The sequence below is a fragment of the Mytilus trossulus genome, chromosome 1, assembly GCF_036588685.1.
Source record: "Mytilus trossulus isolate FHL-02 chromosome 1, PNRI_Mtr1.1.1.hap1, whole genome shotgun sequence".
Classification (NCBI taxonomy): domain Eukaryota; kingdom Metazoa; phylum Mollusca; class Bivalvia; order Mytilida; family Mytilidae; genus Mytilus; species Mytilus trossulus.
The window spans coordinates 106,608,102-106,622,796 of NC_086373.1; the positions used below are offsets into that span (position 1 = coordinate 106,608,102).

The 14,695-nt window shown below is 30.6% G+C and overlaps 1 protein-coding gene across 2 annotated transcripts in view; it reads left to right on the plus strand.

Moving 5' to 3' along the window:
* LOC134696078 (nucleolar protein 4-like) overlaps positions 1-2,483 on the plus strand; it is a 58,944-nt gene extending 56,461 nt beyond the window's left edge. The window contains exon 10 of one of the 2 annotated variants that reach the window (XM_063557678.1): positions 328-2,483. In XM_063557678.1, the coding sequence (XP_063413748.1) occupies positions 328-488 (161 nt within the window). In that variant the 3' untranslated portion in view covers positions 489-2,483. The remainder of the gene's footprint in view (positions 1-327) is intronic. The other variant, XM_063557670.1, reaches the window with a different exon arrangement.
* Positions 2,484-14,695: the final 12,212 nt, after the last annotated feature.

Sequence of the window (14,695 nt, forward strand, 5' to 3'; positions counted from 1 at the left end):
TATCCACCATTTTCTACATGAGAAATTATCTCTACCAAGTCAGGAATATGACAGTTGTTATTCATTCGTTTGATGTGTTTGAGATTTTTGGATTTGCCATTTGATTGCGGATTTTCCGACTTTCCGTTATGAATTTTCCTAGGAGCTCGGTATTTTGGTTAATTTACTTTTTTCTTAATCTTTTGGTTTTAAATACAACAGAGATTTTTATTCCCTATGGCATAATATGCAACTCATGATGTATTCTCCTTAAGTTTGAGGTTTAAAGTACACAAACATGATTACAATAACAGTTAGTAACTTTAATTCGTTTGTTTACTTATTTAGGACCAACCGATTTAAGCTTGAAGAAAAATTCTGCAAAGAACCAGCTAAGTTCTACTGAGATAACAACTATTAAGCAGCTCATTGCAGGATATCGTGAATCTGCCGCCTTTCTGTATCGATCAGCAGACGAACTTGAACAATTACTTCTGCAACAAAACTGATAGTAGATGAGGTTCAATTGAAACTTGTGAAATGTATTTGAATATAATGTAATAACTTGATTATAAATAGCATGTATTTTGTTTAAAACTACTCTTTTGTAAAGAAAACTCTAAATGAAAGTCAACCATGTGCATACTGTTTTTGTTCACTTGGTGAAAGGCCCCAAATTGTATAGTTTGTCACAATTTCCCGAATCATGTTTTGGACTTAACATGGTTTATATACAATATATTGTTGTTTTGTATGATTGAGAGAGTTTACTTGATGTTCTATTTTGTATTGGGTAGAAAGAATCTTTTATCGCCGCAAACTTAAGCGTTTAAATGAATGAGATATCCTGGAAATAGTGTTGTAATACGATTTAATTTTCATTAAGTATTTATTTTCAAGGAAAATTCATACCTGCATATCTTAAAGGTTCATGCTTTGTCACTACACATATTATAGTTTTTGACAATCCATTTTTTAAAACTTCAAATATGTAATTGATTTTTATAAATTTATACCGGGATAAATTATAACAGATTATTTTTGGCCTGATTTTCATAACTTATGTGGTGCATATGTCATGCTCTAGCTCATTGTTCTGTGATCTTGCAGGGATATTAAATAACTAGTCAAATTTTACATTTATATATTATCATGTGTATAGTTGTGGGCTTACTTGTCTGTGTTTCCATTGATATTATATTTTACAATTACAGAGCTATTTTTGTATTTTTAATGTTTGATATTTGTATGAATTTGCAGTTGTGGTCACATTATCCCAGGAAAGTGCTAGATTTTCTTAGATTTTAAGTAATTTCTTATTTATTTTGTTGTAAACCTTTTAAAACCTTCGATATTTTCTGTTCTTAAACCTTCAATAGCTTAAAGTTCTTTCATAATTATTTTTAAATGAGGATGAGTGTAACTTTTAACGAACATGCAAATAGACAGTTCTACATGAGTTAATTTTAATTCGTGGTCTTGGAGTACACTTTTAGTGATTTTCTGTGGTTTTGCTTTAAAGTAAAAGTATTTTATATTGCTACATTATTTTATCATTTATAATGTGAGAATAAACCTTAATGCCTCATGATTTTTTAATGGCATAGCTCTCGAAAGAAAGTTAAAAGAAATGTCAAATATTTGTATCAAACTTAAGACATTTACACATTTTTTGGTCAGGTTATTTATCCTGTAGCCTTCTGTTTCCTTTGCTACTTTTCCTATACCATGTTTCTATATCCTTATTAACATAGTACAATAAGATTATAATAAATTATTTGCAAAAAACAATTTTGGTTTTGATATTGAAGTACAAACTATATGCTAATATTTTTTTAATTTAAAATATGCTTAAATTATATTGAAGAGACTTTACTTGTGTCTTTTACACGATGGTCGAATGAGAGGTTTTGATATAACAGCCTTGACCAGTTATTTTCAATATGGCTTGTCCAGAAAAATGTAAAATTCTTTAATTTTTTTATTTATAAATTGAATCAAAATATTGTTTTATAATATTAGAGGACGTTGTGCAATGATTGATTTAGTTTTTAGGAGTAAGAAAATCTTATACTTCTCAGGTTACTCAAAGAAATCACATGCAATTATTTCATTTAGTTAAACAAATTTTATATAGCGTGGGATGCTTACATTCCAAGAAATGAAATAACATGTTTGCATTGAAATATAAAGTTACTGGAGTAAATCCTGTGCTGTTTTATCATTATACATTTAAAAAAATGTTTTACTTTGAATTTTAAAGGCAATCGTTTTAATAATCTGCCTCATTTGTGTTCATAATTTGTAGATATTTCTTGTGTTTATTTATTTGACATTCCTTTGTTTTGTTATTTATTTATTTCTGTTGTTTTCAGTATTATTTACTATACTATATATGACTGTTTTTATTTTTGTGTATTTTTGATCTCAAAAGTGCAATAGATTAAATTAGGTGGATATTTAATATTTATATTCATGTAATGTATTTTTGTCTTGTGAAAAGAAATATTAAAATGGAGGAACAATACTGGAGAAATAGTGTTTTACTTATAAAGTAGCAGTTTATAAAAAGTAAAATCACAAAAATACTAACTCCGAGCAAAATTAAAACGGAAAGTCCCTAATCAAAAGGCAAAAATCAAATAATATAACACATCAAACAAATGGACAACAGCTGTCATATTCCAGACTTGGTACAGTCATTATCAAATGTAAAAAAATGGTGGATTGAACTTGGTTTTATAGCGCTAAACCTCTAACTTGTACGACAGAAGCATCAAACTCCATTATATTGACAAAGGTGCGTGAACAAAATATCACAAATAGAGGCACAACAACAACACGAACCCCATCAAAAACTGGGGGTTATTTCTTGTACTTCTCCACATGTGGCACCCTTCGTGTTGCTAATGCTATTACAAAGCCGATAAATAGTAATTCGATAGATCACATTCGTGAAAGGGAACGGGATTGTTTTATTACAAAAGGCAAATATCCGATTTTGCTGTTTGTATTTGTATAAAATGTAGTCACAAAAATACTCTGAGTAACATTCAAAACGGAAAATCCCTTATCAAATGGTAAAACTCAAAAGCTCAAACCCATCAAACAATTGGACAACAACTGTCATATTCCTTACTTGGTAGGCAGTTTCATAAAATAAACGCTACATTTTGGAAAACAAAACTTAGTTCTATACGATAATCTTTGTTATTAGAAAATAGCCGATTATGAAACATAACGACAAATGACTAAGGTAATCTCCTAGATACAAATTGAGATTTGAAAGAAGTTTTAGCGTCTAAGGTGAATACTCATTTTTATCGCACAAAGATATCGTTCAAATATTAAATGCAATGCTCATTTGATCGCTCATTGTTCGCCTATTAATCAAATTTTAAACTTGACCAATCTTAAATCGAAATACAATCATTTACTTACCAAGCATGCAGTGTGTTTTGTAATTACACGTATATTGAATCAATTTCGATCGACGTTGTTTTTATGGTTATACGACTCTTTTTGCAAAAAAAGCTTCGACCATTACGGAAAGAAGGAAACATAATAAACTGCACTCCTTAATTAAGCAGCAAACGTGAAAGAAAACAACACAATAATGCGAGCTGCGTAAGAGAGAAATCGACCTTATACAAGTGCACATATACATGTACATGAATAAAACTTTGATTTGTGACATTTAAAGATGCAATAATAGATGAATTCTAATATATACATATATATAAAGATAAAAGAAAAGATAAATATCCGGGCACAGATTGATATTTAAGTAAAATAGTAGCATCTACGGAATACTCATTTTTATTGCAACAAGTTTAGTTTTAAATGCAAATTGAATGCATGTATTATTGAAAACTTGGCTCTAAAAATAAATGTTATTGTGATACAATTCAAAATCGATTTGTACCAACAATAAAAGGAAAAGAACCTTATGTTACCAAGCATGTAGTTTGTATTTACACGTACTTTGAATCTATGGCCGTGTTCACATTGACCTAAACTCGGTGTTATGTTAGTGTAACTCACACATAAACTAAACATAATTACGTTCCCATTGATAAAACTCAATGTTTACATGTAGTTTAAATCATGTTTTGCCTACATGCAGTCGATAGTCGATGTAGGCCTTGTGTAGGTTCAGTGTACACAAAACTAGGCATTCCGAACTGTAATTTTTCCATTTATACGTAAAAAAAGAAACGATTTTTATATAAAATTGATACTTATAACACTTATTAATAAAGTTCTTTACAGAAATATTTGTCTAAACTTGATATATTTATTTGTTATAAAACACTTTACGTAGCCTTATTAGCCCCTTATCAAGACTCATCCATCATCTTTGCCGAGCACATAATTTATTAGAAAAGGTCTTCCCATCACAGGCACTTGTTTCTGTCAATATATGGTTTACTATCCATACCAGTACAAAATGTTTTTTTTTGTACTGGTATGGATAGTAAACAATATATTGACAGAAACAAGTGCCTGTGCTTCCCATATCGATTGGACGTACACACTTGACAGAAATATTTGCCACTGGTATTTTTTCAAACAACGATTCACTCATTAATGCATTACTGAAAAAGGGCGAGGTTACTTGTTTGTTTGTGTAGAATCTCTGATCCGTTAAAATATAATTAGAAATAAAAAAAAATATATCACCCTCTTCTTTTGCCAAAGAAAAACTTGTAGAAAAAATATCATTTGAAACAAACAGAAAAGATAGAAATGTACTGATCCTTTAAAACGCAATTCTTTTTCTCTGTCTATAAGCAAGCTGATGCAGCCTTTTTTTAATGCGTAGTCGAGACATCTTTAAACTACTGCAAATCATCCAGAATTACTTTCTTAAAGGAGCAACCACTTTACTTTAAAAACAAAGGGGGGGGGGGGGGTTCTGAGTCCGAATTTTTTCTCGCGCGAAAGTTAATATTTATTTCGATGATAGCAATTCAATATTTAACACTATAATGTATGGGGAAACTTTGGATTCAGAATATTTTTTCATTCTAATCATCTGTATGACCCAATTTTTTTTTAATCAAATTGTGGAAAAATCCATCCCCCTTTTTTTTAAAGTCAAATGGTCGTTCCCTTACTGCTAGAAAAGTTGTTTGAAAGTTTGAATTCGATTTCTACGTAATGAACATTTAAATGACATATAGTTTACAAGTGTGAACAAATCTTATGTACAGGTAACTAAACAAGGTGTATAGATGTGGACAAATCTTATGTGAAACTAGTGTACAGTTCATTAAACCAAATGTAAACATGTTTACTGTACACGGCGTTTGGTGTGAACACGGCCTATGTCGATCGAAGTTTTATTTTGGTAAATTTACATTGTTTTCCTGCACGGGTTCGACCATTAAAGTAAGATGGAAACATACTTAACAAACTATACTTCTTTTATTAAATAGTCAGTGAGAAAGAAAACAACAAAATGATAATATACTTTTAATAAAGACAAAAGAACATCTAATACAACAGGAAAACCTAAACACTTTTTTTGTGAAGCTTCCTCGAAAAAAGAAAATGTTTATGAAACATTCACACACATATAAACAATCGTATATTCAATCGAAACCAAAGGGAAATAACTGCTGTTAAAATTTCAAATGTAAATGCTTTCAAAAATTACAATTCGATGTGTAAGAATTGGAGAACAGGATGTAATGATGGTTGTGTATATTTGCCATTGTGTACGAATTAGTCAACGAAAAACAATTATTACAGACAACAACCAACTACACATCCTTTATCCGGAGCTTGAAATCAGTGACAGGTTATAATTGCTGGTTTATTATATTGCTCACTATGAGAGGTCATAAGTGACAATAGAGAATATTGGCCATTCCATTGATTAAAGACTGTTGGCACTTGCTTCGTGAGTGCTGAAATCCTTACTTTAAAATGCGATTCTTGATGGTTTCCCCTCCGTCACCTCTTTATAATTTTCTGCTCTTTACCTTAAATATTGATCTGGTGTTGCTCGAAATACACAATTGGATTTCAAATGCTACAACATGACAAAATGTTAAAAAAAATACACTGGAAAACAAATTTTAAATATAGCGACCAACGAGACAACAGGTCACTGAGTTACAGGTTCCTGACTTTGTACATCTTTGTTTTAAGATGAAATCAAATGAAGAGTCTTTTGTTGAAGAACATGTGTCTTGCGTACCAAATTATTAGTCTGATATATTTTTTTACAATCTCTAATTCTCATTTAAATTCTATTTTCTATAGAATTTTAAAACAGCGTTCTTTGGTAGAGTTCTACGTTCTTTCAGGATTACATACTGTTATCTATGAGTTTTGATAATAACGAGATTGGTTTTGCTCCCATAAAAAATTCGTATAGCAACTTCTTTTAATTATTTGGCCTTCCAACTGCTTTGATTCAAACGCATATGATTAGTCTGATGTAGACAAATGCGTGTCTTGCGTTTAAAATAAGAACCCTGGTATCTTTGTTGATTTTTTGCCAGAAAAGACATATATCAATATTAAAAAATATTGAAATTTTATTTGTTTCAAATTATTAGAAGACTATAAGACTAAAAAAACCAGGTATAGTTTTAAAAAATTAATTATTATCAATGCGAATTTAGTTTATTTGAAATTTGCAGCAGAAAACAGTAAAATCACAAAAATACTGAACTCCGAAGAAAATTCAAAAACGGAAATACCCTATAAATCAAATGGTAAAATATAAAGTTCAAACACATCAAACGAATGAATAACAACTGCCATATTCCTGACTTGGTACAGGTATTTTCTTAAGTAGAAAAATGTGGATTGAACTTGGTTTTTATAGCTAACTAAACCTCTCATTTATGTATGACAGTCGCGTCAAATTTCATTATATCAACAACGATGCGTGAACAAAACCAACAGACCGAAACAACGCATAGGAAAGAAAATTAGTACAGTTAATGATAATCTAATTGCATTTGCAATAAAAGCGTATATACTGACTGTTTTAATACACTTTCGCAATAAAAAATATAACTTTTATATTTGTTTTGTCAGCATTTTTCGATCTTCCATAGGCAAAAGTAATGCAGCAGAAAGTTTGGACTTCGAAAGTCAAAAATAGTATTAATTTTATACAACCTTCTTTAACGCACTTTGCCTCATATCATATATCTCTAGCGGAAGGTTTAAAACTAAAATTTACGGTGGAGAGAGGATTTTTCATTTCTTTTTTGTCAATCATATACGTTTCAGATGGTATCATCGTGAGGTGTTTTTTTTATATATCTAAACTGTATATGTAACAATGTATTTGATTATACTAAAAAAATCTCTGTATAACTGAAAAAAATATTACACTTTGGTTTTCGATATCCCAAATTTCTACTATATGTTATAATCACTGCAAGAGCATCATTCGTAAATATAAATCAAAATACAGACATCTTATACGTTTAAGTATTTCCTATCCCATCTTTTAAGCACAAAATATCGTCATCTACCTCAAAAGTTTACAAAACCTTTAACCAGACTTATTCACAAAGGAAATAATTTTGATTCTGTTGCAATTAAGTCCATTAATGATTGCAATCTTAGAATTAAAATTGAGTATTTGAAGGAAAAAAATACGAAAAACGCGTTTGGCGTTCAACATTTGAAAAGGTCAAAAGGCCAAATAAAATCCGTATTCATCATTATTAGTTAGTTAAAAGTAGTTGAATAAGATAATTAATATTTGTTTTAATAACTGTTGTATAGTTGGATTTATACTGATATTAACTAAAGTACTTCGATAAGCATGCTTTTGTAGATTTAAAAATGTTTTTCTCCACAAGACAACAAATGACACAGAAGCTAGCAGCTACTAGTTTAGGTCACCATACGACCTTCAATAATTAGTAAAGCCCATATCACATAGTCTGCTATAAAAGCCGAAATGACAAATGTAAAACAATTCAAACGGGAAAACTAACGGACTAATTTATTTACAAAAATTGAACATAGACAAATATGAAACACATCAACAAACGACAACTACGTAATTACAGGCTCCTGACTTGGAACAGGCACATACATACATATTATGTCTGTTTGTTTTGTTCACACATCATCATCAATATAATGGAAATTTATGCGACAGTCCAACAAGTGAGAGGTTCAGCTAGCTATAAAACCTGGTTTTATCCACCATCTTCTACATAAAAAATGCACGTACCAGTTCAGGAATCTGACAGTTGTTATCCATTTTTTTGGTGTATTGTTTGCTTTTGATTTTGCTATATGAATATGGACTTTCCGTTTTAAATTTTCCTCAGAGTTCGGCATTTTTGATATTTTACTTTTTGTTTGCAAATAATGAAATAACAGTACAAAATGTTCTTAATTATATTTTTGTGCTATATAAATTAAGGTAATAATAATAATAAATAAATCATATTATGATATGGTGAAACATATGAGTAGGATCAAACTTTAATCGTAAAATTGCAAAAAACTTAAACGATCCATCAAGACGTAATGAAGATCTTACAACACAAATTTACATATACTTAGTGCCAATGAAAACGCAACACTTGGTTTTTCAAAAATAAAATTTATATTAGATATGATAATCATTCAAAATAAATTGTTCTTGAAAATTATCAATTTTAACAAAAGAACAAAAGATCGATATCAAACAAAAAATGTTTCCTTGTTATCTTTCGTGTGCGAAACGAAATATCAAATGTCGAATCATCAACTCAAAGTGATGTGATCCCGAGGAATTAAATTATTTTATTCCACTTGTCCCGCAAAGCAAACTCAAGCTGACTTTATGATATTGGTAGTGGTTTTCATCGTCTAAACCATGTAAAATCTGATGCAAAATTTGCTTGATTGGACTAAAATCCGACGAAAAGCATGACTTTTGGCCAAGGCGGGTACCAAATGTCTGCAACCCCCACTGACGTTTTTTGGTACATAGTACATAATGAATGGTTTTTGTTCTACATAATTCGATGTTTACGCCAGACGGCCGTTTCGATGTCACTAAGAAAGACTGTGATGCTCTTTAACAATTTCTGCGCAAATGGTGCTTTACTGAAATTGCTCCAAAGGTTCTACCGTGACCATCATTGAACTCTCGTGACCTTTGAGCAGCCATCAGAGTCGATATCGGACATTTTAAAGACCAAATGTATCGGTCTTGCTGAGCGTTTCTTGCTTTTTGTATCCCGGGATGTGGCTTATCATTAAATGATTCTTTTGTTTGAACTCGTAGATGATTTGGGTTATTGTAGAGGCTACAAATTCAGTCTTCTCGTAATTGTATGCTGTGAAAGGCTTCATTGAATCGTGCGCAAAAACTGCATGTCGCAGTTGTCAGAAAGTCCTGGCATCTACTCAGATGTTTATTGCAGTTTGTTAACAATAAGGGCGGGAAAATTCATGACATTAGCCAAGCTTCAAATGACAAAATCGTGAAAATGGTGGGTATGTTGAAAAGAGGTGAACTCAGTTTATGTCCGTTCAAAATAACCCTTACTTCGCATTTGTTCGTATACAACAAAATACGAATACAGTTGTGAAAATAGACAGCCACAGATAATTTCAACTTGCTCTATCCTGCTCTAATGCAACAGCTCTTTATACACAATAATGTAGTTACATATATATGATTGCGTTTTTGTGAATAATTTGTACAAAGAAATACTCATTTATAAAATTAGAAAATAGGCTTTAGAACTCTGGTTAATAATGCGGATAAAAACTACCTTATAGAGTTCAACACAAGATTAAATTTAATAAGAACCTGTTAATATAATGTTATTTCTTTCATTGAACATGATGTTAAGATTATTCCTGTAAAAGCAAAGTACTGAAAGTTTTGAAATGTATTCGAGAATAATGCTGCTAAAAGTTAAAATATAATAGTTCCTGGCTTATAATTTGATACGTCAGACGCGCATTTCGTCGTCATAAGACTCATGAATGGCGCTCATATAAAAAAAAAGTTCGAAAGTAAAACAAGATTAAAGTTGAAGAGCATTGCTTAAAAAATAAAAAAATGTATCATTGCTGAACAAAAATCTCGTTTAGTAAACAAAATAAAGCGATAAACATATTTTTAGAGGAAGTAGCATGATAAAATATTGAAGGGCTCACGACAAATAAAAATCAGGTAATATATATCAACATGGGGAGCGACGATCATAACAATGAAATAACAAAGTCATAGCACCATTCCGATAATAAAATTATTCATACACTTGTTAAATTCAAGTAATGTATTTTGTCTCGCAAACAGAAATAATACAAATACAAATATTTTTTTGCCACAACTTATAAATAGTTATTTGTTTAAACCTATTGCAGTAATAATATTATTCTCTTATATTTGAGTGTGAATTCACATTACTATAAGACGTGTCACGGTACTTTTCTATCCCGAATTCATGTATTTGGTTTTGATGTTATATTTGTTATTCTCATGGATTTTGTCTAATGCTTAGTCCGTTTCTGTGTGTGTTACATTTTAATGTTGTATCGTTGTACTCCTCTTATATTTAATGCGCTTCCCTCAGTTTTAGTTTGTTACCCCAATTTTGTTTTTTTGTCCATAGATTTGCGAGTTTTGAACAGGGGTATACTACTGTTGCCTTTATTTATAAAAAATATGACAAAATTAAAATTTAGATACAAATACAGTATAAACTATTTCTGACATATGAATGAGGAACCCAAGTGATAATGCTGAGCTATTGGTTACAAATGATAATGTGAGGCTGTATGTATCACATTAATTTTATTCGATGATATTTCTCGTTGTGGGACAAATTTATTAAAGACCAAATCTGGAGGTATGGGGGTTTAAATAACAAAACAATGATTTTCAATTACTTCTAAAACATTCAAAAAAGATATCAAGTAAAATTAAGAATAACAACGAATAAACTATCTTAGATATGAATGAGCACCATAAGCCTCCCCTTCTATTCTTTGTCAATGATATTTGGTGATACTTTATAATTCGTCGTTTCTGTTAAGTTATTTTACAGGCATTTTTTTACTTTGTTTCCAATAGCAGTTGATTGAACACACATGTGGACTGGTAAACATGGTATATTGCGCTTAATTATGAATAGACAGTTAAGACCCACAGCAATTTTACCAAAGCAGAAAAACAATACAGTCTACAAAACAGTACACAGACCACAAGGCTGCGAAACACATACTCCATTAAAAACTGTAAATTATTTCACGTGCTCCGGAAGGGTAAGATACTGTTTCACTAATGGCATTCAGCGTGTTGAACCTGAAAATCAAAATTATGTGATAATTCGCAGTGATGTCACAAAAGAGAAAATGTAGACGAGAAAAGGTTTTGTTTGACCAAAATATTGCATAACGGTCAAATAAATTATAACTACGTAAGTAAACAAATCTTTCGAAGATACGACTTTAACTTTATCACGAGAAACCCTTGGTTTCAATAGCTCGCTTAGATGAATTGTTACACGTCAAAATTTTCAATTTTAGATCCTCTCTTAAAAAGAATGTATTTAAATTTGGGATTTCTTCACACTTATTTGACGGCTTTTGTAGAATTATATAAGAAATCCACGTCTTTGAATTTGGAAATCTCACGTAATGAGAACCATTTTTTTTACCGAAAATATGAAATTCAACACCTTGCATTTATGTACGTCACATTGGACGTACTAGATACTTAGTAATTGAATAAAGTTAATCAAGATTGCGATGATTTTGAACGAAGACATGACTAAAATTTTAGCTTCGTTTTTTAAGGCACGACTGTTAAGATTTGAGGACTTTTCCTTATATTCATCAATAAATTAAATTAGTATTAAAGTTGCTCATCACCTCAATTTTTTAATATTAAGCGTCTTGTAGACTTGTAGCCCAGTAGTTTGTACTCACGACTAGTTGTCCGTTCATATATAGGCGCTTGGGTTTAGGGTTTGGATATATATTTTTCTATTGTTGGCTGTGAATTTTCAATTTTATATTTGTGTACTACCACACACTTAACAATTATGGCAATTCCATGTTTGTCTACATATTTTGAACGAATATTTCAACGTGATGAAATCCTTTATTTTATTATCTATAAAAACGATGTTTTTTTAGTGAAGATAGTGAATAAATAATTGTTGTAATTGATAGATTAATTCCATTAGGTGAAACAAGCATAAATAGTTATCAAAATTACAAGGATTATGATTTAATACTCCAGACGCGCGTTTCGTCTACATCAGTCTCACCAGTGACGCTCAGATCAACATTGTTATAAAGCCATAGTTGGAGAGCATTGAGGACCCAAAATTCCCAAAAATGTTTTGCCAAATACGGCTAAAGTAATCTATTCGTGGGATAAGAAAATCCTTAGTTTTTCGAAAAATTCAAAGTTTTGTAACAGGAAATTTATTAAATTGATAATATAATAAATTGATATTCATGTCAACATCGAAGTGGTGACTACTTGACTGGTTATTCCTTTGGGGACGAAACGTCCACCAGCAGTGGCATCGACCCAGTGTGTCAGGATTATGATTCAATACGCCAGACATCATTATGTGGTAAAACAGTGAAAACTTGCATATTCAGTGTGTATTTTTTTTTTATCCAAATCATAAAGTAAAGCGCTTGTGGTTCCGCTGCATATCTCTTCAATACTTCAAAATGATGTGTTTAAATTTTTACATTTTATATTTATAATAGAAAGAGAGTATATCACACAGATAAACATGCAATCAAAAGAGATGTAGGCAATGAATAAAAAAATCCTACTCTGAATGCTTTTTTTTTTTACCTTCAATTGATTATGAAAGAAATATTAGTATGTATTATTCACATATACAATTCTTTCACAACCAAAGGGAAATAATCATCAGTATAATAACATATGAAAATATTGTTAAAAAGCTAAAGAAAAACACATACTCTATACATATATTGGTGCAAAAATAGAGCAGAAACGTTTCAAAATTTTAATGAAATCGGAAATTATGCCAACATTACAGATACATATAGCCAACTGGACAAAAAACGTACAATTATCCATAAAAAAAAATCCAACAGTATTTTAATTTGGCGTTATTATTTTTTAAGCCATATATATATAACGACTTACAACAAATCCCTACTTGTTGATAAAGGCTACATTCTGAATGTTGTAGGATCATTTCTTGTTAACTTATAGTATGAAGGTAAACATACAGAATATTTCTTTGGTTTTTTTTCGCACTGTAACAGTTTAAAAAATTAATGCCCTTGCATCAGATCGTTTCATAACAACATTTAGCATCTGAGATCACCCCTAGTTTTTGGTGGGGTTCGTTTTGCTTAGTCTAAGTTTTATATGTTGAGTCTTGTGTACTATTATTAATCTGTTTGTCTTTTTCTTATTTAGCCATGGCGTTTTCAGTTTGTTTTCTATCTATGGGTTTGTATGTCCCTCTGATATCTTGTGTCCTTTTTTTTAATGTTAACTTTGTTAAAGGGGCACTAGCTGTCAAATTCATGGTCACCGATTTGACTCAAATTCTCATATTTGATTTATAACAATGTAAAACATTTATCCAAACTACCAAAAGTCTAACAGTATACAGAGCATGGTGTAGATAATATGTAGGTTCGTTTCGTGTATATGTTAGTCCAGACGCCATCTAATTAACTATTGATTTGACCTCAGATGACCATATAAGCGATGTAAACATAAATAACGATATGAATAGATTAACCCAACACATGCAATTGGATTTTTATAGGTCTGTTTGATTATATCTTAAAGATTAGAAATTTATGTTTCTCATTGTTTTTAACCGTATAAGAATTATTTTATATAGATCGAATCAGTAATCAAATGAATACCGTAGTTTCACTTTCATTGTTGATATTCTTTTTCTTTAAATAACCTGTACACGTATAATGCATGCGTTGTCATTCTCTAGCTAGGGGTTAAATTGAAGTTCACATGAATACGGATTTAGTGAGGTCAGCTAATTCACTAGCAAGTGAAACAGTAATTATCAATGTTGCATCGCTTAATTTGACAAAATTGAACCATTTTGGCCTCTAAAAGCGAATTATTATTTCACTATTTCACTTTCATTATTGATTGAAGAAAAAAAATCTTAAGTAAGATTTTTTTATATATCTCGTAGCTAGTGCCCCTTTAAGGGATAGTGAAACGTACGTTATACGACAGAAAATAATTTAATACATGTATACAATAGATAATTCATTGAAATTATGATGATATTTTCTATCTTGACATGATATTTAAACATTGAAGTAAACTTCATTTAAGTGGCCTCTTTCTTTACTTTTACTCTGAAAATTAATTCGTCTAAATTGCATTTTATATCAATCAAGAGGCAAAGCTGGATAAGTCTTCGAAGTCAAACTTGATTTATATTGGTCTTAGTCATCTATTTCGTAAAATTTTGATATTTGAAAAGCACAGTTTGAACAGCTCTCAAGTTATTGACCAGAAACAGCTGAAGCTTTGCCAGTCCGCACAGTATACTACCGAGACCTTTTCATAGTTAAGATAATGAATTTAGTTCATCGTATTAGTTTATTTCTACAGACACTCCGGCTTTTTCCGCCAATCAAAACTGGCACCCAGCCCACGATATACATTTAGTAGGTAATAATGCTTAATACCTATAATTTAGCGTTGCACAAGGTCATGTTTTTCTACGAC